This window comes from Geotrypetes seraphini, chromosome 2 (genome assembly GCF_902459505.1).
Source record: "Geotrypetes seraphini chromosome 2, aGeoSer1.1, whole genome shotgun sequence".
NCBI lineage: Eukaryota > Metazoa > Chordata > Amphibia > Gymnophiona > Dermophiidae > Geotrypetes > Geotrypetes seraphini.
The window spans coordinates 272,274,011-272,296,453 of record NC_047085.1 but is presented as its reverse complement, the minus strand read 5'-3'; the positions used below and the strand labels follow the sequence as shown (position 1 = coordinate 272,296,453).

Below are 22,443 nucleotides of genomic sequence, written 5' to 3'. Positions count from 1 at the left end.
ACTTTTTTGGTTTCTTATTCTTAATTATATTGTTCTTTCACACTGAAAGCATAGAATATGTTACATAGTTCAAAAAAACAAACCTATTTTAATTGTATTTTTTAAACATCCAAATGTAAAAAATTGTAAAGGAGAGTGAAGATACTTGACAAGGTACTATATAATCACGTGGAAATGTAGGCACAATTTTGGAATAATTATTTCTGATATCTTTGGTATTATCAAGTTAATATCATCTGTGTAAAACAAATTTGGACTGCGATACTTGAATGTCCATCAGCACACTTACATTTAACATTGAGCTTCTATGCAGAGGCTAATACAGACTTCATACATAAGTTTATAAGGTTAGATGAAGTGTGTGAAATTACAGAAAAAACCCACAAATTAATGCTCACCCAAGGCTTCTCATAAGTTTTGCAAATTCTAAAAGAGAAGTGCTTGAAGGAAGAGGAAGCTGTCCTTTAGCTAAAGCCAGTTGGCAATCTTCAAATGTGAAGTCTGTTACAGGAATTCCCAAAGCCCTTCAAGTAAAGAAAAATTCATGAATTTTACTGAATTTTTTAAAAACACTTTAATATTAAAGATGCACAGTATTTAATAGAAAACAGCTTTAAATTACACATTAGGTACAGAAATGAATATGATATCCAATAACCTTGATCATTACTCTTGTTCAGGAAAGCTGCATGCTTTAATAATATTGTAAGCCTAATGATACATTCCTGAAATTCTTACAAATGATTCAGGTTTGAGCATTTGAACCCAATGGTATCTGATAGTCAGTATTCAGCAGCTCTGCATCTGGTTAACATTAACCAAATATTAAGGTTTTTTTTTACTAAGGTGCGCTACCCATTTTAGCACGCACTAAATGCTAATGCGTCCATTATAGTCTATGGAAGGGTTAGCATTTAGTGCGTGCTAAAACGGCTAGCACGCCTTAGTAAAAGGACCCCTTAATGAGATATCTAGTTAACAGAACAAGTATATAGATAACCAGGTAAGTGATTTTTATAGCCAGATTTAAGCAATTACCTTTAACTGGATACTGTTGGATATCAGGATGCTTCCTGGCCCTCCCTTGTTTTAATTGGGTAACATTATGCATAGACTGCACTACCGTATTTTCGCGGATATAACGCGCACCATTGTAAAACGCGCACAGGGGTATAGCGCGCAGAAATCACGATGATATGTACAAAAACTTTTCTATACCGCGCTCAGGCATATAACGCGCATGCTGCCCGACTCTCCTCTGGCCACCCCGACTCTCCTTTCGCCCTCCCCGACTCTCATCTGGTTGCCCCGACTCACCCTGACTTTCGGTGCACTGCCCCGACTCTCCTCTGGTTGCCCCGACTCACCGTTCACCCGCCCTGACTTTCGGTGCACTGCCCCGCCTCTCCGTGCCTGTCCCCCTTGAAGTCCTGTCCCCCCTTGAAGGTCTGCCTGTCCCCCCTTGAAGTCCTGTCCCCATCCTGAAAGCCTGATGCCCCCCCTCGACGTCCGATTCTTCTCCCCCCTCGGCAGGACCACTCGCACCCCCACCCCGAAGGACCGCCGACTCCCCGACAATATTGGGCCAGGAGGGAGCCCAAATCCTCCTGGCCACGGCGACCCCCTAACCCCACCCCGCACTACATTACGGGCAGGAGGGATCCCAGGCCCTCCTGCCCTCGACGCAAACCCCCTCCCCCCAACGACCGCCCCCCCCCAAGAACCTCCGCCCGTCCCCCAGCCGACCCGCGACCCCCCTGGCCGACCCCCACGACACCCCCACCCGCCTTCCCCGTACTTTGTGTAGTTGGGCCAGAAGGGAGCCCAAACCCTCCTGGCCACGGCGACCCCCTAACCCCACCCCGCACTACATTACGGGCAGGAGGGATCCCAGGCCCTCCTGCCCTCGACGCAAACCCCCCTCCCTCCAACGACCGCCCCCCCCCAAGAACCTCCGACCGACCCGCGACCCCCCTGGCCGACCCCCCCACCCCCCTTCCCCGTACCTTTGGAAGTTGGCCGGACAGACGGGAGCCAAACCCGCCTGTCCGGCAGGCAGCCAACGAAGGAATGAGGCCGGATTGGCCCATCCGTCCTAAAGCTCCGCCTACTGGTGGGGCCTAAGGCGCGTGGGCCAATCAGAATAGGCCCTGGAGCCTTAGGTCCCACCTGGGGGCGCGGCCTGAGGCACATGGGCCAAACCCGACCATGTGTCTCAGGCCGCGCCCCCAGGTGGGACCTAAGGCTCCAGGGCCTATTCTGATTGGCCCACGCGCCTTAGGCCCCACCAGTAGGCGGAGCTTTAGGACGGATGGGCCAATCCGGCCTCATTCCTTCGTTGGCTGCCTGCCGGACAGGCGGGTTTGGCTCCCGTCTGTCCGGCCAACTTCCAAAGGTACGGGGAAGGGGGGTGGGGGGGTCGGCCAGGGGGGTCGCGGGGCGGTCGGAGGTTCTTGGGGGGGGGCGGTCGTTGGAGGGAGGGGGGGTGGCGTCGAGGGCAGGAGGGCCTGGGATCCCTCCTGCCCTTAATGTAGTGCGGGGTGGGGTTAGGGGGTCGCCGTGGCCAGGAGGGTTTGGGCTCCCTTCTGGCCCAACTACACAAAGTACGGGGAAGGCGGGTGGGGGTGTCGTGGGGGTCGGCCAGGGGGGTCGCGGGGCGGCTGGGGGACGGGCGGAGGTTCTTGGGGGGGGGCGGTCGTTGGGGGGCGGGGGTTTGCGTCGAGGGCAGGAGGGCCTGGGATCCCTCCTGCCCGTAATGTAGTGCGGGGTGGGGTTAGGGGGTCGCCGTGGCCAGGAGGGTTTGGGCTCCCTCCTGGCCCGATATTGTTGGGGAGTCGGCGGTCCTTCGGGGTGAGGGTGCGAGTGGTCCTGCCGGGGGGGGGATGTATCGGACGTCGGGGAGTCGGCCGGGCAAGAGGGCTTGGGCTCCCTCTTGCTCCGATCGTGGATGCGGGTGCGGGTGGGAGCGCGTGCGAGCGGTCGTTCGGGGTGGGGGTGCGAGCGGTCCTGCTGGGGGGGTGAATCGGGCGTCGGGCGGGGTGGGAACTATGTTTAAAAACTTTTGTATACCGCGCTCAGGCATATAACGCGCGAGGGGTATGCGCGGTACGTAAAATCACGTATAACGCGCGCGTTATATCCGCGAAAATACGGTAAGTCTGAAATAGAGAATGACATGGGGATATATTTTTCCCCGTCCCCGCGAGAATCATTTTCCCATCCTGGAGAGTTCTTTTCTTGTCCCTGCCCCATTCCTACAAGCTTTGTCCTCATCTGCACAAGCCTCAAACTTGTGCAGATGAGGTATCACTTTAAAATCATAAGTGCTCAAGGATTATGCGGTTAAGGAAGAGCTTACAGGAATGGGACAGGGACATTGAGTTCCTGTGGGGATGGGGAAAAATTTGTCCCCATGTCATTTTCTAGTCTAAAACTTAACCAGGTAGCAAGTCCAATATTTGAAAAAAGACAATTTATCCAATTAATAAGATAAATTGTTTTGAATATCAATCTTTTTGTTAATAAATTTCATAAAGACTGTCTTTCATATTTATCTTGTCCAAATGTCACAAAAATATTCCTATGAAAACCAATGTGAGTAAAATACAAATACTTGTCTTTATCTCATAAAAATAAATTGTGAGATTCATTTACAATTTTATACTTAAATTTTGCTTGTGTCAATTGCTACGAGCACAAAATTTATCCACACACAAAGGTGGTACCAACACTACTGACTCAAAGTCAGACTGATAAGAAAAGGAAAAAATGATAGCAGATAAAGACCATTTTCTTTATTCACCATCTTGATATACTAGTTTACAAATTTAAAATTAAGAAGTAAAATTCAGTTGGGAAAAAAGTAAAAGTGGGTAAATACAAATACAGCAGACTAGAGAGAGTACTTTCTAAAGGCCTTATTGAAAAGTGCTAGGTCTTCAGTGCAAACTTAAATCTAAATACGAATGCTCCAGATGAATAAATTTTGGAAGGGCACTCCCAAGGAGAGGCACTAAGATGTAAAATCTAGATTCTCAGGTGGATTGCTTTCATGTTTGCGAGGGAGGAGGGATAGCTAGCATTTAACATAGTAACATAGTAGATGACAGCAGATAAAGACCCAAATGATCCATCCAGTCTGCCCAACTTGATTCAATTTGAATTTTTTAAATTTTTCCTTCTTAGGTATTTCTGGGCATGAATCCAAAGCTCTACTGGTACTGTGGTTGGGTTCCAACTGCCGAAATCTGTCAAAACCGACTCCAGTCCATCTACACCCTCCCAGCCATAGAAGCCCTCCCCAGAGCATCCTCTCCCAAATGGCCATATAAAGAAGGGTAGCTTCCATCAGCACTGAGGAGCCACAGAAAAGGCTTGTATAGAGCTGTATGTGGTTCATGGCTTCTATCACAAAGTTAATACTGCACTATTCTAAAAGCTGATGATGTAAATTTTATACATAGAAAACTTGCAGGTAATGATGGAGTGTGCTGGACACCTTTATGTTTTTATGTTAACTGCCTAGAATTGTGAGACACAAACCGTGCAAGTCTGCCCAGTACTGGCCTTAGTTCAATATTTAATATTATTTTCTGATTCTAGATCCTCTGTGTTCACTGTTCATCCCACACTTCTTTTTACTCCGTCACCATTTTCCTCTCCACCACCTCTCTTGGGAGAGCATTCTGGGCATCCACCACCCTCTCCGTAAAGTAGAATTTCCTAACATTGTTCTTGAATCTACCACCCCTCAACCTCAAATTATGTCCTTTGGTTTTACCATTTTCCTTTCTCTGGAAAAGATTTTGTTCTATGTTAATACCCTTCAAGTATTTGAACATCTGAATCATTTCTCCCCTGTCCCTCCTTTCCTCTAGGGTATACATATTCAGGGCTTCCAGTCTCTCCTCATACGTCTTCTGGCGCAAGCCTCTTATTTTCGTCGCCCTCCTCTGGACTGCTTCAAGTCTTCTTACGTCCTTCGCCAGATACGGTCTCCAAAAGTGAACACAATACTCCAATGACCTGTATAGGGGCATCAACACCTTCTTCCTTCTACTGGCTACACCTCTCTTTATACAGCCCAGCATTCTTCTGGCAGCAGCCACTGCCTTGTCATAGTTTTTTTGCCTTTAGATCTTCAGACACTATCACCCCAAGGTCCCTCTCCCCGTCCATGCACATCAGCTTCTCAGCTCCCAGCATATACGGTTCCTTCCTATTATTAATCCCCAAATGCATTACTCTGCATTTCTTTGCATTGAATTTTAGTTGCCAGGCATTAGACCATTCCTCTAACTTTTACAGATCCTTTTTTCATATTTTCCACTCCCTCTTCAGGGTCTACTCTGTTACAAATCTTGGTATCATCCGCAAAAAGGCAAACTTTTCCTTCTAACCCTTCAGTGATGTCACTCACAAACATATTGAACAGGATCAGCCCCAGCACCGAACCCTGAGGGACTCCACTACTCACCTTTTCTTTATCAATATTGAATGCAGTGGCCATGTGGATAACAATAATATCAAAGAGTCATAAAGAAGGACATGTAATCTTGTTCTAAAGACTTTAAAATCTTAGGTATTGCCTTTAAATTTGATCTAATAGTTAGCTGGAAGCCAGTTATATTCAACAAAAAGGAAAGTGACATGATCATAGGGATGAGCTGCATGAAGTAGATGAGTAGCTATATTCTAAATTACATGCAAGGGCCCTATGGTTCATTGGCATCAGCCAATAAGCAGACAGAGCTATATAGCATAGTTACTTACTGTAATAGGTGTTATCCAGGGACAGCAGGAAGATATTCTCACATGTGGGTGATGTCATCCACAGAGCACAGTATGGGCAGTGATAAAGTGTACTGTTATGGGGGTGGTATGCTGAAGGACATACTGCAAACTCCTCTTTCTTGGTGGACATTGGCTAATGGGGGGGGTTGGTTGGGGAGGGGGGGAAGGGGCGAGTTTTGGGTTGACAACAGGAGCTGAAGGGTTGTTAGCTGGCCTATGATTCTTTGTTTAGTCAAGAGTACTCTGTATTAGTTAGGCCTGATCTGGGATGGGGAACTTTATTCCTTGTGGTATTTCATTTGCATTCTGTTCTGTGTTGTTATCCGTTAATTAAAATTCAATAAAAAAAATTTTTTTAAAGTGTACTGTCACTTTAAGCTTTCAGAAAAAAGCCTTGAGACTAGAGAATGACACGGTGACAAAATTCATCACTGTTCCTGTCCCCGCGGACAACCGCGGGAAATAATCCCATGTCATTTTCTAGTATCTATTTCAACCTCAGTCCTTCTACACCAGCATTCTTCAAAGCAAAGCTTGCGGGTCAGTGGTTGTGGCCATTCATACTTTGATTCTTACCTCTATCCTTAAAGAATGACATGAAGATGGTTTCCCGCGGTTATGAGAGAATCTCGGAGAGAGCGAGACCAGAGGCTTTGAGCATGCGCAAATGCTCAAAGCCCAGTCCAGCCCAGCACAGGGAAGAGGGAGGATCTCCCTCACACCGCCCAGCCCAGCCCAGGCGAGGGAGGATCTTCGGGCACTGGCACGTCCTATGCATTGGTGCTGGTGCCGGTGCCCAATCGGGGTAAGCGATGTCTTTGCGGTGCTGGGGGGGATGTAGTATCGTGGGGGGGGAGGATGCCGGTTCGCAGGGCCAGAAGAGGGAGTAAGCGGGGGTGGCGGGAGGAGGTTTTAGCAGCATGCGCAGTATACGCGTGTGCGTGCTATATAGAATTTTTTTTACATAAATATGTTGTTCCCGCGCGCTATACGCGTATGCGTGTTATACACGTATGCGCATTATATGTGTGAAAATACGGTACTTCTCAGGAGTTATGATGGAAAAAGGGAAAACAGCAAAGAAGTTTAGTAAAGAAATGAAGAACGGGGAATGGAAATATTGGATAGAGAAGGAAAACTTAAGAGGTATATGTAAATTTATATGCAGACACCGGCCTCATCGTCTACTGAAAGAAGAGGAGAGTACTAAGCTCAGAAACTTGAGGATCAAGTAAGAGATATAAGACCTTGTCCAAATTAAAGGAAGGAATAGTGGAAAAGAGAGCTACAATGAATCTACTGCGTTTCCCCGAAAATAAGACAGTGTCATATTAATTTTGGGCCCACAAAATGCACTAGACCTTATTTTCGGGTTATGTACATGAACATCTCTCCTTTCCTCTCCACCCCAATTTTTCCTCTTTCCTTTCTCTCCCCCCACATGTGCATCTTTCCTCCCCTCCTTTGCCCAGCTTCTGTCCTTCCCTCCCTCCCATCCCCCTCTGCAGCAGAACCCTTGCCCAGCTTCTATCCTTCTCTCCCATCACCCTCTGCAGAACCCTTGCCCAGCTTCTATCCTTTCCTCCCTCCCATCCCTTGTGCAGCAGAACCCTTGAGCAACTCCTGCCGTGCAGCCGAACCCCCCTGACCTTCCATCCTTCCCTCCCATATGAACCCCGTCGACCACGAGTGAATCCTATATACCTTCATCCAAAACAGCATTGGACCGGCAGCACTCTAAACAGGCTGCTTCAGCCTTGTCTGCTGAGGAATTCACTCTGTCGTGTTAATGGAAAGCACATACTGCTGGAAACTTTATTTCTAGCTGACATGTGATGGAACTATGAGTGGAAGAAACGGCACAGTTGTTTACCGTAACAGGTGTTATCCAGGGACAGCAGGCAGATATTCTCACATATGGGTGACGTCATTCACAGAGCCCCAGTATGGACAGCTGGTATAGTGCTCTTGCACTTTAAGAACTTTAGAAAGTTCAAGACTGACCGTACTATGCATGCATGAGTGCCTTCCTACCTAACGTAGGCGCGCGGCTCCTCAATTCAGATAGCCAGCTAAAAAGTCAACCAGGGGGAGGTGGGTGGGTGGGTTATGAGAATATCTGCCTGCTGTCCCTGGATAACACCTGTCATGGTAAGTAACTGTGCTTCATCCCAGGACAACCAGGCAGCATATTCTCACATATGGGTGACCTCCAAGCTAACCAAAAATGGGATGGTGGGAGAGTTGGCCAATTAAAAAATAAGTTTTGTAATATTGCTTGGCCAAAGTGGCCTTCCCATCTGGAATAGGATTCCAGACAGTAATGAGAAGTGAAGAGTGAATCGAGGTTAAAGTAGCAGCTTTGCATATTTCATCTATAGGAATAGAACGTAGGAAAGCTACCGAAGCTGCCATGGATCGAACTTTGTGGGCTGTGACACTACCCTCCAGTTGCAGCCCAGCATGAAAATAACAAAACGAGATTCAAGCAGCCAACCAGTTGGAAATTTTCCTCTTGGAAACAGGATGCCCCAACTTGTTTGGATCAAAGGAGACACAAATTTGTTGAGAAGATCTGTGGGATTTAGTCCTTTGCAAATAGTAGGCCAATGTTCGTTTGCAGTCCAGAGTATGAAGAACTGTTTCCCAGGATGAGAACGAGGCTTGGGAAAAATTACTGGAAGAACACTCGATTGATTGAAATGAAACTCAGTAACAACTTTGGGTAAGAACTTTGGATGGGTGCGAAGTAGAGAGTTGCAAGGGGACAGAAATCCCGCCGTCCCCACAAGTCTCCCACCCGAGCCTGTCCCACCAAAATCTTTTCCTTCCCCGCCCGTCCCCACGAGGAATCCCCTCCGTCCCCACTTAACCCCGTGAGGAATCCCCTTTGTCCCTGCCCATCCCACCCATAAAAGTTACCTGTCCTCACAAAAAGCAGCAATTACTTCTGACAGGTTTGATTTTTTTAAGTCTTAGTTTATTTAAACCAACAATAAAATACAATATAAACAAATAACAGTGAACAGAAATAAAAGATGCATACATCACCGGAAAGAATTAGAACAGAGTTGGATTTTTTTGGCAATATAAAGCTCATATCTGCAGAGCAAACAAATCTGGTTCCACCATCTGGCATAGATAACTTGAGAGAGGTCTGTCCAAGATCCACAAATGGTCTTTAATGCAGCAATAAGTAAAGAATCAAGCAATACAGGATCAAAATCATTTAAAGCTATTTGAGAGAAGCACTTTTCAGGTTAATGGTTGCATAAGAAAAACGTGCCAAAACAAATTCAGCAAGTACTTCATTTTGTACTAAACACAATTGGTGGCATAACCATGAGAGGGGGCTAGGCCTTCCACTTTGAGCTTAGACCCCCTCAAAATGAACTTTCCCTTGCTGAAGCTGATGGAACATTTTGTTTTTCCATCATCTTGGTTCCAGTTTCTGTTTTTGTTTATTTTCTACTAGTTCTCTTTCCAGGCCTCGGGAACCCTGATTCCACCCCCGCAGGAGTTCCGTAAGCCTGGGGGGATCCCCGCAGGAGTCCTGTAGACCTGGGGGGGGGGTCCCTGTGGGAAGTGCTAAGCAGTACTTTATCAAGATGGAATACTGTAAATGGTGGATCCGCTACCAAGGCTTTAAGTTCACTAACTCTGCAAGCAGACATTAGAGAAATGAGGAAAACTACTTTCCAAGTGAGGTATTTAAGATGAGCTGTAGACACTGGTTCAAATGGAGGCTTCATTAGTTTAGCAAATACAACTTTAAGATCCCAAACCACTGGAGGTGGTTTGAGAGGTGGTTTAACATTGAACAGTCCTTTCATGAATTTGGAAACCACAGGAAGAGCAGAGAGAGGTTTTCCATCTAATGGTTGATGAAAAGCAGCACTTGCACTGAGATGGACTCTAATAGAGATGGACTTGAGGCCAGATTGGGATAAATGGAAAAGATAATCCACAATCAAAGACAAGGAGGTGGATTGTGGCTCCTGATGATGAAGACCATCTACACTATGCGTCAACTGTTACTCACAAGGTCATACTTCCACCCACACCACTTTACTCTAATCGTTCAGATGAAGGTCCTACCTCAACTGGACTATTGCAACTCTGCCTACCTTGGCATCAACACCTCTCTCATCCACAAACTACAACTCATCCAGAACACAGCAGTTTGAATAATCTACAAATTAAAGAAATTTGACTCAATCACAACCTTTATCAGGCAACTACATTGGCTCCCAATATCATCCTGAATAATTTTCAAATCGTTTTGTATCCTACACCAGATCCTATACGGAAGCTCAGCAGCCCCTCTCATCCAATTATTCTCTAATGTTTGGTCGACATCAAAAAGAATCCTTAACAGAATCCAATTAAATCTACCATCCACAAAAGAACTCCACTACAAGCGAATTTTCCACTCTATGTTAACTTATCTGGGTGTAAAAACCTGGAATGACCTACCAGAAGTTATCAGGACAGAGACAAACTACACTACATTCAGAAAAAACCTGAAGACTCACCTCTTTGACAATTAACAGGCTTAATTTTTGTATAACTCCCCCATCTTCTGTGTCCCCCTATCCTATCGTCTCCATACCCCCTCCCCTCTGCTTTCCCCTTTCCTCCTTGATCTGTCGCTTTGAGCCCGTATAGGTATGTGCGTCGCACAAATGGAAGATTAGATTAGATTGCACCAAGCAGAAAACCAAGTCCATTTTTGAGTATAACATTGTCCTGTGGCTGGTTTTCTGGAAGCATACAAGATGTCCCTAACAGACTGAGAAAACTGAAGATCAGGTGAAGTCAACCTGAGAGATACCAAGATGTCAGGTGTAAAGACTGCAGGTTGGGATAAAGAAGAGAATCATGATTCTGTGTAAGAAGATAAGGAAAAAATGAAAGAAGAAGAGGCTCCCTGATGCTGAATTGAAGTAGAAGGGAGAACCATTATTGTCTGGGCCACCGAGGAGCTATCAGAATCATGGTGGCTGATTCGTGTTTGAATTTGACAAGTGTCCTGAGAACAAGTGGAAATGGAGGGAGAAAAGCATCTGCCTCCAGGCAATGAGTACAGTCTGGAATAGAGGTCTGCATGGGAACAGGGATCCCCCCCCAGGTCTATGGGACTCCTGCGGGGTTCCTCCAGGCTCATGGGACTCCCAAGTGGATGGAACCGGGATTCCCGAGGCCTGGAAACAGAATTAGTAGAAGATAGACAAAAGCAGAAACTGGGATGAAGATGATGGAAAAACATAATATCCCATCAGCTACAGCAAGGGAGATGTTCATTTTGAGGGGGTCTAAGCTCAAAGTGGGAGGCCCAGTCCCCTCTCATGGATATGCCATCAATTGTGTTTAGTACAAAATGAAGTACTTGCTGAGTTTGTTTTGGGGTTTCCAGTTCAGTTTTGGCATGTTTTTCTTATGCAACCATTGTCCTGAAAAGTGCTTCTCTCAATTACGAACATAAGAACATAAGAAGTTGCCTCCGCTGAGGCAGACCAGAGGTCCATCTCGCCCAGCGGTCGGCTCCCGCGGCGGCCCATCAGGCCCATTTCCTGAGCAGTGGTCCCTGACTATCCCTATGACCTACCTCTACTCCTATCTGTACCCCTCAATTCCTTTATCCTCTAGGAACCTATCCAAACCTTCTTTGAAGCCTTGTAACGTGCTCCGGCTTATCACAGCCTCCGGAAGCGCGTTCCATGTATCCACCACCCTCTGGGTGAAAAAGAACTTCCTGGTGTTTGTTCTAAACCTGTCCCCTTTTAATTTCTCCGAGTGCCCCCTGTACTTGTGTTTCCCCATAATCTGAAAAATCTGTCCCTGTCTACCTTTTACCCTTCGGGATCTTGAAGGTTTCTATCATGTCTCCTCTAAGTCTCCGCTTTTACAGGGAGAACAGCCCCAGCTTTTTCAGTCTGTCAGTATATGAGAGGTTTTCCATTCCCTTTATCAGTTTAGTTGCTCTTCTCTGGACTCCCTCAAGTACCGCCATGTCCTTCTTGAGGTACGGCGACCAGTACTGGACACAGTATTCCAGATGCGGGCGCACCATTGCACGATACAGTGGCAGGATGACTTCCTTCGTCCTGGTCGTGATACCCTTCTTAATGATACCCAACATTTTGTTTGCTTTTTTTGAGGCTGTGGCGCACTGTGCCGACGCCTTCAAAGTTGTGTCTACCATCACTCCCAGGTCTCTTTCAAGGTTACTTACCCCTAGCAGTGATCCCCCCATTTGTAGCTGAACATCGGGTTCTTTTTCTCTACATGCATGACCTTGCATTTCCCTACGTTAAAGCTCATTTGCCACTTTTTGGCCCATTCTTCTAGTGTCTTTAGGTCCCACTGCAGATCTTCGCAGTCTTCCGTAGTTTCAACCCTGCTATAGAGTTTGGTGTCATTCGCAAATTTAATAACCTCACATTTTATTCCCGCCTCCAGGTCATTAATAAATATATTGAACAGGAGCGGTGCCAGCACCGACCTCTGTGGAACTCCGCTCGTGACTCATTGCCAGTCTGAGTAATGGCCCTTTACTCCAACCCTCTGTTTCCTGCCTGCCAGCCAGTTCTTGATCCATCGGTAGACCTCCCCTTGCACCCCGTGTTTCCACAGCTTTTTAAGCAGTCGCTCGTGCGGTAACTTGTCGAAGGCTTTTTGGAAGTCAAGGTAAATGATGTCAATGGATTCCCCTTTATCCACCTGGCTGTTTACCCCCTCAAAGAAGTACAATAAGTTTGTGAGGCATGACCTACCCTTGCAGAAGCCGTGCTGACTCGACTTTAGCTGTCCATTGTTTTCTGTGTGTTCACAGATGCTGTCCTTAATCAGTGCTTCCATCATCTTTCCCGGGACCGAGGTCAAGCTCACCGGCCTCATCTTTCCCGGGTCATCCTTGAACCCTTCTTGAAGATGGGCGTGACATTTGCTATTTTCCAGTCCTCCGGGATCTCTCCAGTTTTTAAGGATAGGTTACATATTTGGCGAAGTGGCTCTGCTATTTCGTTCCTTAGTTCCTTGAGTACCCTTGGGTGAATGCCGTCCGGACCTGGCGATTTGTCGCTCTTTAGTCTGTCTATCTGCCTGAGGACATCCTCTTGGCTTACCTCTAGTTGGACCAGCTTTTCATCCCGATCCCCATTTACAATGTCCTCGGGTTCCGGAATATTGGATGTGTCCTCCCTCGTGAAGACTGACGTGAAGAACTTATTCAACCTGTCAGCTATCTCTTTTTCCTCCATTATCACTCCCTTTTTGTCTCCATCATCCAATGGCCCCACTTCCTCCCTTGCCGGTTGCTTCCCCTTCACGTACCTGAAGAACGATTTGAAGTTTGTTGCTTCCCCCGCCAGTCTCTTCTTATATTCTCTTTTAGCTTTCCTAACCACACGGTGACACTCCCTTTGGTGTTCTTTGTGCTCCTTTTGGTTGTCCTTTGTTTGGTCCTTTTTCCATTTTTTGAACGATGCTTTTTTGTCACTTATCGCCTTTTTCACTGCATTTGTTATCCACACTGGGTTTTTTGTTCTATTTTTTTTGCACCCCTTCCTGAACCTGGGGACGTACAGGTTCTGTGCCTCGTGCACTGTGCCCTTGAGTAGGGACCAGGCTTTTTCTACGGACTCCATCTTCCTTGCGTTGCCATTGAGTTTCTTTCCCACCATTTTCCTCATGCCATCATAATTCCCTTTTTTGAAGTTGAGTGCTGTCGCTGTGGTTCTTTTCACCTTTGATGATCCAATTTCCAGCCTGCACTGGATCATGTTGTGATCGCTGTTTCCTAGGGGTCCTAGCACCGCCACCTCCTTTGCAGGTCCCCCTAGCCCATTGAGGATTAGGTCAAGTGTGGCATCTCCCCATGTTGGTTCCGTGACCAGCTGTTCCATGAAACAGTCCCTTGTGGTTTCCAGGAATTTGGTCTCCCTCATGCAGTTTGAGTGTCCAATACTCCAGTCTATCCCAAGGTAGTTGAAATCCCCCATCACCATCACACTTCCGCTTTTGCATACCTGCCTCAGTTCAGCCTCCAGGTCCTGGTCGAGTGCTTCCAGTTGTCCAGGTGGGCAATAGTACAGACCCAATTTTATGTCTGCTCCAGTTCCTCCCGGTAGCTTAACCCATAGCGATTCCAAGCCGTCCGCCCTTACTGTTGTTTCCATCCTGGTTGAAGGTATGGAATCCTTTATATAAAGCGCTATTCCTCCACCCTTCTTGTGTGTCCTGTCTCTCCTGTAGAGTTTGTACCCTGGTATGGCCACATCCCATTTGTTGTCATCAGTCCACCACGTTTCTGTGATTCCAATTATGTCCAGGTCCTTTGTAGTGGCTATGACTTCCAGTTCTCCCATTTTGGCTCTTAGGCTCCTAGCATTAGTGTATAGGCAATTTAAGTCCCGATTGTTTGCCTTCCTCACTGGTTCTCCTCGTGGTTTGGCGCTCCTGCCGACCCCCTCATGGGTTGCCAGCCCCCGAGCCTTGTTATGTTCATCCCCATCCTGCGGTGTGTCTGTGTCGTCCTCAGCCTGCTTCCCCATGTTTGAATGACTCTCTGGCTCCTGTTGTTCTCTCTTAATCCTGCTTGCTAGGTTCATTTGTGCTTTGGCTCCCTGCATTGCGTCCTTGTGTCCTTTTCCCAAAAGTTCCCACTCAGTCCCGAGCCCTCTATTACAAATTTCTGGTTCAGTATCCTTGTTTGATACTTTGGTCCGATGTGTCGAGGTCAGATCGACTATCGGCTTTCCCCTTCTCCTCAGTTTAAAGCCAAGTCTATGCCGCTCTGGACGTTGCGTGCCAGCAACCTCGTCCCAGCCGTGCTCAGGTGCAGTCCGTCCCTCCTGTAGAGCTTGTTCTTCCCCAAAAAAGTTGTCCAGTTTCATACAAAGTGGAAACCCTCCTCTTCGCACCATCTCCTCAGCCAACCGTTTATTGCTTGCAGCTCGATCTGCCTCTTTGCATCTGCCCTCGGTACTGGCAGGATCTCTGAGAAGGCTATCCTCCTTGTCCTCAGCTTCAGTTTCCTCCCCAGGATCTTGAACTGCTCAGTTAGTGAAGTCCTGTTGTAGCTCCTCCTGCTGACGTCGTTGGTTCCAATGTGGATTCATGCTGTATTGTTTGATTTTTTACTCATTGCTGCATTAAAAACCATTTGTGGATCTTGGAAGGACCTCTCAAAAGTTACCTATGCCAGATTGTGGAACCAGATTTGTTTGCTCTGCAGATATGAGCTTTATATTACCAAAAATCCAACTTTATTCTAATTATTTCCGGTGATGTACGCCTCTTTTATTTCTGTTCACTGTTGTTTATATTGTATTTTATTGTTGGTTTAAATAAACTAAGACTTAAAAAAAATCAAAACTGTCAGAAGTAATTGCTGCTCTTTATGAGGACAAGTAACTTTTTATGGGGGGAACGGGCGGGGACAGAGGACATTCCTCACGGATATGGGCGGGGACGGAGGGGATTCCTCACAGGATCAGGTGGGAATGGAGAGGATTCCTCATAGGGATGTGCGAGGATGGAAGAGATTCTGGTGGGGATGGGTGGGTTTCTGTACCCGTGCAACTCTCTAGTCTGGAACAGAACTGGGGCAGCTTGTTGTGGGGAGACGTAAAAAGGTCTACCTGAGGGGTTTCCCATTGAGAAAAAATTTGATGGAAAGCTGCTAAGTTCAGTAATTCCATTTATCCTGTAAAGAAGCCCTTATTCATCATAATTGACTCGAAAATTAGTGCTGCCGAATGTCAGAGAACCGACGAGAGGGAATGCCACACTGGACCTAATTCTAAATGGGCTAAGAGGACCTGTGAAGGAAGTGGAAGTAGTGGGACCATTGGGAAACAGCGATCACAATATGATCAAGTTCAAAGTTGAGGTAGGAATACCAAAGGGAAAGAGAACCATAGCGACAACTTTTAACTTCAAGAAAGGAAACTACGAAGCGATAAGAGTAATGGTAAGGAAGAAACTTAGGAACACCTCAAAGAAATGGCAGACTGTAGAGCAAGCCTGGTCTTTATTCAAGTACACAGTGACCGAGGCGCAAAATCTGCATATCCCAAGATTCAGAAAAGGGTGCAAAAAGAATTGAACAAAAGACCCGGCATGGATAACCAAAGAAGTGAAGAAAGCGAAAGGTGATAAGAAGAATTCATTCAGGAAATGGAAAAAGGGCAAAACTGAGGAGAACTGTTACGAGCACAGGAAGTATCAAAAAGAATGTCACCGTGTGGTTAGAAAAGCTAAAAGAGAATATGAAGAAAGGCTAGCCAAGGAAGCACGAAATTTCAAACTGTTCTTCAGATATGTTAAAGGGAAGCAGCCGGCTAGAGAGGAGGTGGGACCGCTGGATGATGGAGACAGGAAGGGAGTGGTGAAGGAGGAGAAAGAAGTGGTGGAAAGACTAAACATGTTCTTTTCGTCTGTATTTACAAAAGAGGACACATCCAACATACCTGAGCAAATCTTCAAAGGAGACCAAACAGATAAATTGACATCTATGGAGGTAAGACTTGAAGACGTACGCAGGCAGATAGAAAAATTAAAAACTGACAAATCGCCGGGTAGGATGGAATCCACCCAAGGGTTCTGAAAGAACTAAAGAAGGAAATAGCAGAACTACTACAGCAAGTTTGCAATTTATCCCTGAAAACAGGAGTGATCCCAGAGGATTGGAACATAGCCAATGTAACGCCCATCTTTAAAAAGGGATCGAGAGGTGACCCGGGGATCTACAGACCGATGAGTCTGACCTCGGTTCTGGGGAAAATGGCGGAAGCGCTGATAAAAGACAGCATCGATGAGCATTTTGAAAGAAATAAACTTCTAAACACAATTCTGCAAGGGGAGATCGTGCCTAACGAATTTATTGCACTTTGAAAGAATTAACAAAGGGATGGACAAAGGGGACCCCATAGACATAGTATATTTAGATTTCCAAAAAGCCTTTGACAAGATACCCCATGAACGCCTACTTCGGAAACTGAAGAACCATGGGGTGGAAGGAGATGTACATAGATGGATCAGAAATTAGTTGGCGGGTAGGCAGCAGAGGGTAGGAGTAAAGGGCCACTACTCGGACTGGAGGAGGGTCATGAGCAATGTTCCCTCTAAGGACTGATGAGGTATGTGCAAAAAAAAATATGCATGAGCGACAAATTACATACTCCACAAATTTATGAGCAGGCGCGGAGGACGCATTTTTAAACAAATGTAGTTTATCCTTGTACTCCTTATGTATTTTTAATCATCTATGGATATGTTTGTATGTTTATTGTTCAAATGGTTTTATTTATTTCCCCAAATTTATTTTTGTTATACACATTGAAAATATTTGATATTGCGTTTAAATCAAAATTTCAATAAACTTGAAACGAGTGCCTGTGAGATTGTGGGAGGGTTAAATACTCAAAACTTAGAAGAATAACAATTTACTTAAAGTTTTTGCTTCGCCAGATTTCTGGTATCTTTACATACAGTGGCATACCTAGCATATGTAACACCCGGGGCCCATCATTTTTTGGCACCCCCCACCCCCATCTGTACGAAAAACATGATTTTTAGTAACAAGCCACGTCACACATGAGTACCTAGGAAAAGGCAGCATCTTACATATTGCAGTGAGCAGTACATCAATACACCCATAGTAAAACTAAACAAGCCAGACCAGCACAGATCAATCCTACACCATCAATCCTAACAGAAAACCATGTCTTTCGAACACACAGAACACAGAAAACACCTTCGCCTAGTATGGAATATGTCATCACAAACTAACCCCTCCCCCTTTTACAAAACTGTAGTGTGAATTTTAGCTACGGAGGTAACAGCGCTGACGCTCTTAGAATTCTGAGCATCAGAGCTGCTACCACCACGGCTGGCGCTAAAAAACGCTCCACAGTTTTGTAAAAGGGGGGATAAAATAGAAATACACAGCTTCAACGCTCTAGCTCAGGGGTGCCCAAACTTTTTGGGCTTGCGAGCTACTTTAAAATGACCAAGTCAAAATGATCTACCAACAATAAAATTAAAAAACACAAAGCACACTATACGCTGAGAAAATGTTAATTATCATTTCTATTCTGGATTTTTATCAAAGAGGTCAAAGCAGATGACTCTATGCATTGTCACCTCAGTAACAACCATACAAAATAGACAAATATACCCCCCTTCCTTTTTATTAAACCACAATAGCAGTTTTTAGCGCAGGGAACTTCGCTAATTGCCCAGCGCTGCTCTTGACGCTCATAGGCTCCCTGTGCTAAAAAACACTATTGCGGTTTAGTAAAAGGGGGCCATAGTGCAAAATATAGACAGCATATATAAATTCAGCCACATTTTGATCACTAAATTTAAAATAAAATCATTTTTCCTACCTTGTCTGGTGATTTCATGAGTCTCTGGTTGCACTTTCATCTTCTGACTGTGCATCCAATCTTTCTTCCCTTCTTTCAGCCTGTATGCTTCCTCTCCTCCAGACCTCATTCCCTCCCCCAACTTTTTCTTCCTCTCTCCTTGCCCTTTCTTTCTTTTTTTTCCTCTTGATGCCCCCTTTCTTTTTTTCTGTTTCCCTTCTGTCTCCCTGCCTGCCCCCTTTCTTGCTCCCTACCCTCCACAAAGCCACTGCTGCCACCATGGGGGGAAACAGGCCCCAAAGCCACCGCCGCAACCATCGGGGGAAACAGGCCCCAAAGCCACCGCCGCAGCTGCCCCAAGCTCTCTCTGCTTCCCCCGACGTCAATTCTGCCGGAGAGGAAGTTCCGCCCAGCAAGGCAGCGATTGGATGGCCCGAACTTCCTCTCCGACTGCAGCCTTAGGGGATGTGCACAGCCGGAGCGGACCGCCCCCCCCTTGGTAGCCACTGAAGACGTGGCAGCGGCTCCTCTCACGAAGTCCGATGCAGTTGGGGATCTTGAGAGGAGTCGCCGCTGCATCTTTCAACTTTGGAAAATACAGGCTGCTGTTGCTGCCGCCGCTTCCTCTCACCTCCCTCGAGTGAGCAATAGGGGAAAGCGTATGAGCGACGCCACTGAAAATAGTGAGCGATCGCTCATGCGCTCACCTTAGAGGGAACATTGTCAGGTGTCCCGCAGGGTCGGTGCTTGGACCGCTGCTATTCAATATATTTATAAATGATATAGAAACAGGGACGCATTGTGAAATAATAAAATTTGCAGACGACACCAAACTATTTAGTGGTGCTCGGACTAAAGAGGACTATGAAGAATTACAAAGGGACCTGAACAAACTAGGGGAGTGGGTGACGAGATGGCAGATGAAGTTCAATGTAGAGAAATATAAGTATTGCATGTAGGAAGCAGAAACCCGAGGTACAACTATACGATGGGAGGGATGTTATTGAGCGAAAGTACCCAAAAAAGGGACTTGGGGGTAATAGTGGACAAGACAATGAAGCCGTTGGCACAGTGCGCAGTGGCAGCTAAGAGAGCGAATAGAATGCTAGGTATAATCAAGAAGGGTATTACAACCAGAACGAAAGAAGTTATCCTGCCGATGTATCGGGCAATGGTGTGTCCGCATCTGGAGTACTGCGTCCAATATTTGTCGCCATACCTTAAGAAGGATATGGCGATACTTGAGAGGGTTCAGAGGAGAGCGACACATCTGATAAAAGCTTTGGAAAACCTTTCATACGCTGAGAGATTGGAGAAACTGGGACTCTTTTCCCTGGAAAAGAAGATACTTAGGGGATATGATAGAGACTTACAAGATCATGAAGGGCATGGAGAAAGTAGAGAGGGACAGATTCTTCAAACTTTCGAAAACCACAAGAACAAGAGGGCTTTCGGAAAAGTTGAAAGGGGACAGATTCAAAACCAATGCTAGGAGGTTTTTCTTCACCCAACGGGTGGTGGACACCTGGAATGCGCTTCCAGAGGGCGTGATAGGACAGAGTACGGTATTAGGGTTCAAGAAGGAATTGGACAGTTTTCTGAAGAAAAAGGGGATAGAGGGGTATAGATAGAGGACTACTACACAGGTCCTGGACCTGTTGGGCTGCCACGCGAGTGGACTGCTGGGCATGATGGACCTCTGGTCTGACTAGCAGAGGCACTTCTTATGTTCTTATGTTACAAATTATTGCCCCATTTCTAATATCCACATCTTTTCAAAAGTTACTGAAACAATCGTCTTCAATCAGATATCCGATTTTGTGGAAAGCACCAATGCTTTACACCCAAATCAGGCTGGATTTAGAAAACATCATTCAACCAAACTTTCTTAATTGGTCTTCTCACTAACATTAATTACCACCTAGACCAGTGGTCAGCAAACTGCGGCTCTTTAGCCACTTGAGTGTGGCTCGTGGCTCGTCTAGAGCAGGGGTGCCCAACATGATACCATTCCCCGTAAAGAGGACGCCGAAGCGCCAGGCTGACCAACCTTCGCCACCCGACGTCTATTCTGACGTCAGAGAGGAAGTTCTGGGCCAGCCAAGGGTGCATGGAGAGAGAAAGAAATGGGGCACAGAGAGAGAGTGAAAGACAGACATACAGAAAGAAAAGGGGCATGGAGAGAGAAAGAAAGAAGAGAGCAGGGTAAAAGAAAGAAAAAGCTGGGGAAGGGAATGAGGTCTGGAAGAAAGGAAGTATACAGGCGGCTGAAAGAAGGGAAGAAATATTGGATGCTCAGTCAGAAGAATAAAGTGCAACCAGAGACTCATGAAATTACCAGACAACAAAGGTAGGAAAAATGATTTTATTTTCAATTTAGTGATCAAAATGTGTCCATTTTGAGAATTTATATCTGCTGTATATATTTTGCACTATGGCCCCCTTTTATTAAACCACAATAGCAGTTTTTAGCGCATGGACCTTATGAGAATCGAGAGTAGTGCAGGGCATTCAGCGCAGCTCCCTGCGCTGAAAAACGTTATCACGGTTTAGTAAAAAGGGAGGGGGTATATTTGTCTATTTTTATATAGTTGTTACCGAGGTAACATTGCATAAAGCCTTGACCTCTTTAAAAACCCGCGGAATATAAATAATAATTAACATTTTCTCTGCGTACAATGTGCTTTGTGTTTTTTAAAATTTTATTGTTGGTAGATCATTTTGACTTGGCCATGAAGGTAAGGGGGAGGGAGGGGAGCTGCTGAAAAACATCTGGTAATCCTTGCAGGCTTGACTGTGCAGGGAATTATTTTTGCAAAATAATTTTTTGTTATGTGACTGGCATTATTTAGACTTTAATTTCTATGAATGAATAGAATGAAAATGATATAAAATTGCTTGCTTGTTTTTATGTGCATGCGCTGAAGGGAAGTGGAGATAGAGTGGGCTGAGGACGCTGAAGGGAAATGGGGAAGAGAGAGTGGGGAGAAGACGCTGATTTATAATTGACAATTTACGGAATATTGTTTCTTTTTATACTTTACGTTCAAACTGTTTATTAAAGTTAAAATAAACATACAAAAGCAGCAGAAACATGTACAGGTCAGATAGAACAGGGAGAGCTGGAACAAATGTCAAGAAATTGTCCATCATCGCCTAAATAAATACAGATATGCTTCTAATATCAGCATAAACAGAGCAAAGAAACACAAGAAAGGCACAGGTGGTGCAGCGAGTAGACAGCAACTCTCCAAACTCGCCCCTTCACGCCCAACTCCCTCCCCATCCCCCCCTCCACCCAACCCAACACCCCTCTAAAAGAAAAAAAAAAAAAATATCGGTGATGAAGGAGCAAGCAAGAATGTGTAAGGCTGATAACAGAGAAACTGCAAACGCTGACCTGTGGAAAGGCCTAGACAATATATACAAAGATACCATACAAACAGAGCCCTGTACTCTGATGAGCCCTGAGAAGAAATGCAAGACCTCTCCCCTCCCCATCCCCTAACTAAAATTAAAATAAAAAAATAAAATAAATTAATAGGAGGTCTTCATCCAGGGAGGGGCACCCCAGAGCACCAACGCACACCGCTCCGGGCAGGTCAAAGCCTCAGAGTATTAAGAATCGAACTCCGAATTCTAGGAGACAGAGAATAGATATAGGGCCTCCAGACCCGCAGAAAAATCTTGGATTGACGAAAGGAAGCACGCACCTGACCCCTCTCTAGTAACATCAAGGCATGCAGCCGATTGCGCCAGGCCCAATACGCGGGAGGGTCAGCTGACACCCACTCGGTCAAGATAATCTTTTTGGCCACCAAGCCCGCCTTCCACAGGAATAAACTGCCTACACCAGGCGATAAATGAAAAGCCTCAAATTTGTCTAAAAGAAACCCCACCGGGGTAAGAGGAATGGAACAGCCCAACAGAGCCTCCAAAAAGCGAACCACCCTCCTCCAGAAGGACTGAACAATCGGACAACTCCAAAAAGCGTGAAAGAAGGATTTAGGGGCAGCATTACATTTCTCACATTGAGCCGAGTCGGTCAAGGCAGAGCGGAACAGCTGAACCTTTGTGAAGTAAGCTCTATGGAGCACCCGAAACTGACATTCCCGTAGTTCAGCAGAAACAGAAATAGTTGGGATGCGCCGAATAAGACCTCCCACATCCAAATCCGCCGGGAGGAGGCCCAAATCCGGGGCCCACCGAACACACAAAGAGTCCTAAGAGCGAGCCGGGGCCAACAAACAGAGAGCTTTATGCAACGCTGAAACTG

The 22,443-nt window shown here is 46.0% G+C and overlaps 1 protein-coding gene across 3 annotated transcripts in view; it reads right to left on the bottom strand.

Moving 5' to 3' along the window:
- Positions 1 to 22,443, bottom strand: part of LPCAT1 (lysophosphatidylcholine acyltransferase 1) — a 579,323-nt gene that overhangs the window by 120,465 nt on the left and 436,415 nt on the right. For all 3 annotated transcript variants that reach the window (XR_004537978.1, XM_033929666.1, XM_033929665.1), the window contains exon 10: positions 399 to 524. Coding sequence is in view for 2 of the 3 variants with exons in the window: in XM_033929666.1 (XP_033785557.1) it covers positions 399 to 524 (126 nt within the window). In the remaining variant the exon portion in view is untranslated. The remainder of the gene's footprint in view (positions 1 to 398; positions 525 to 22,443) is intronic.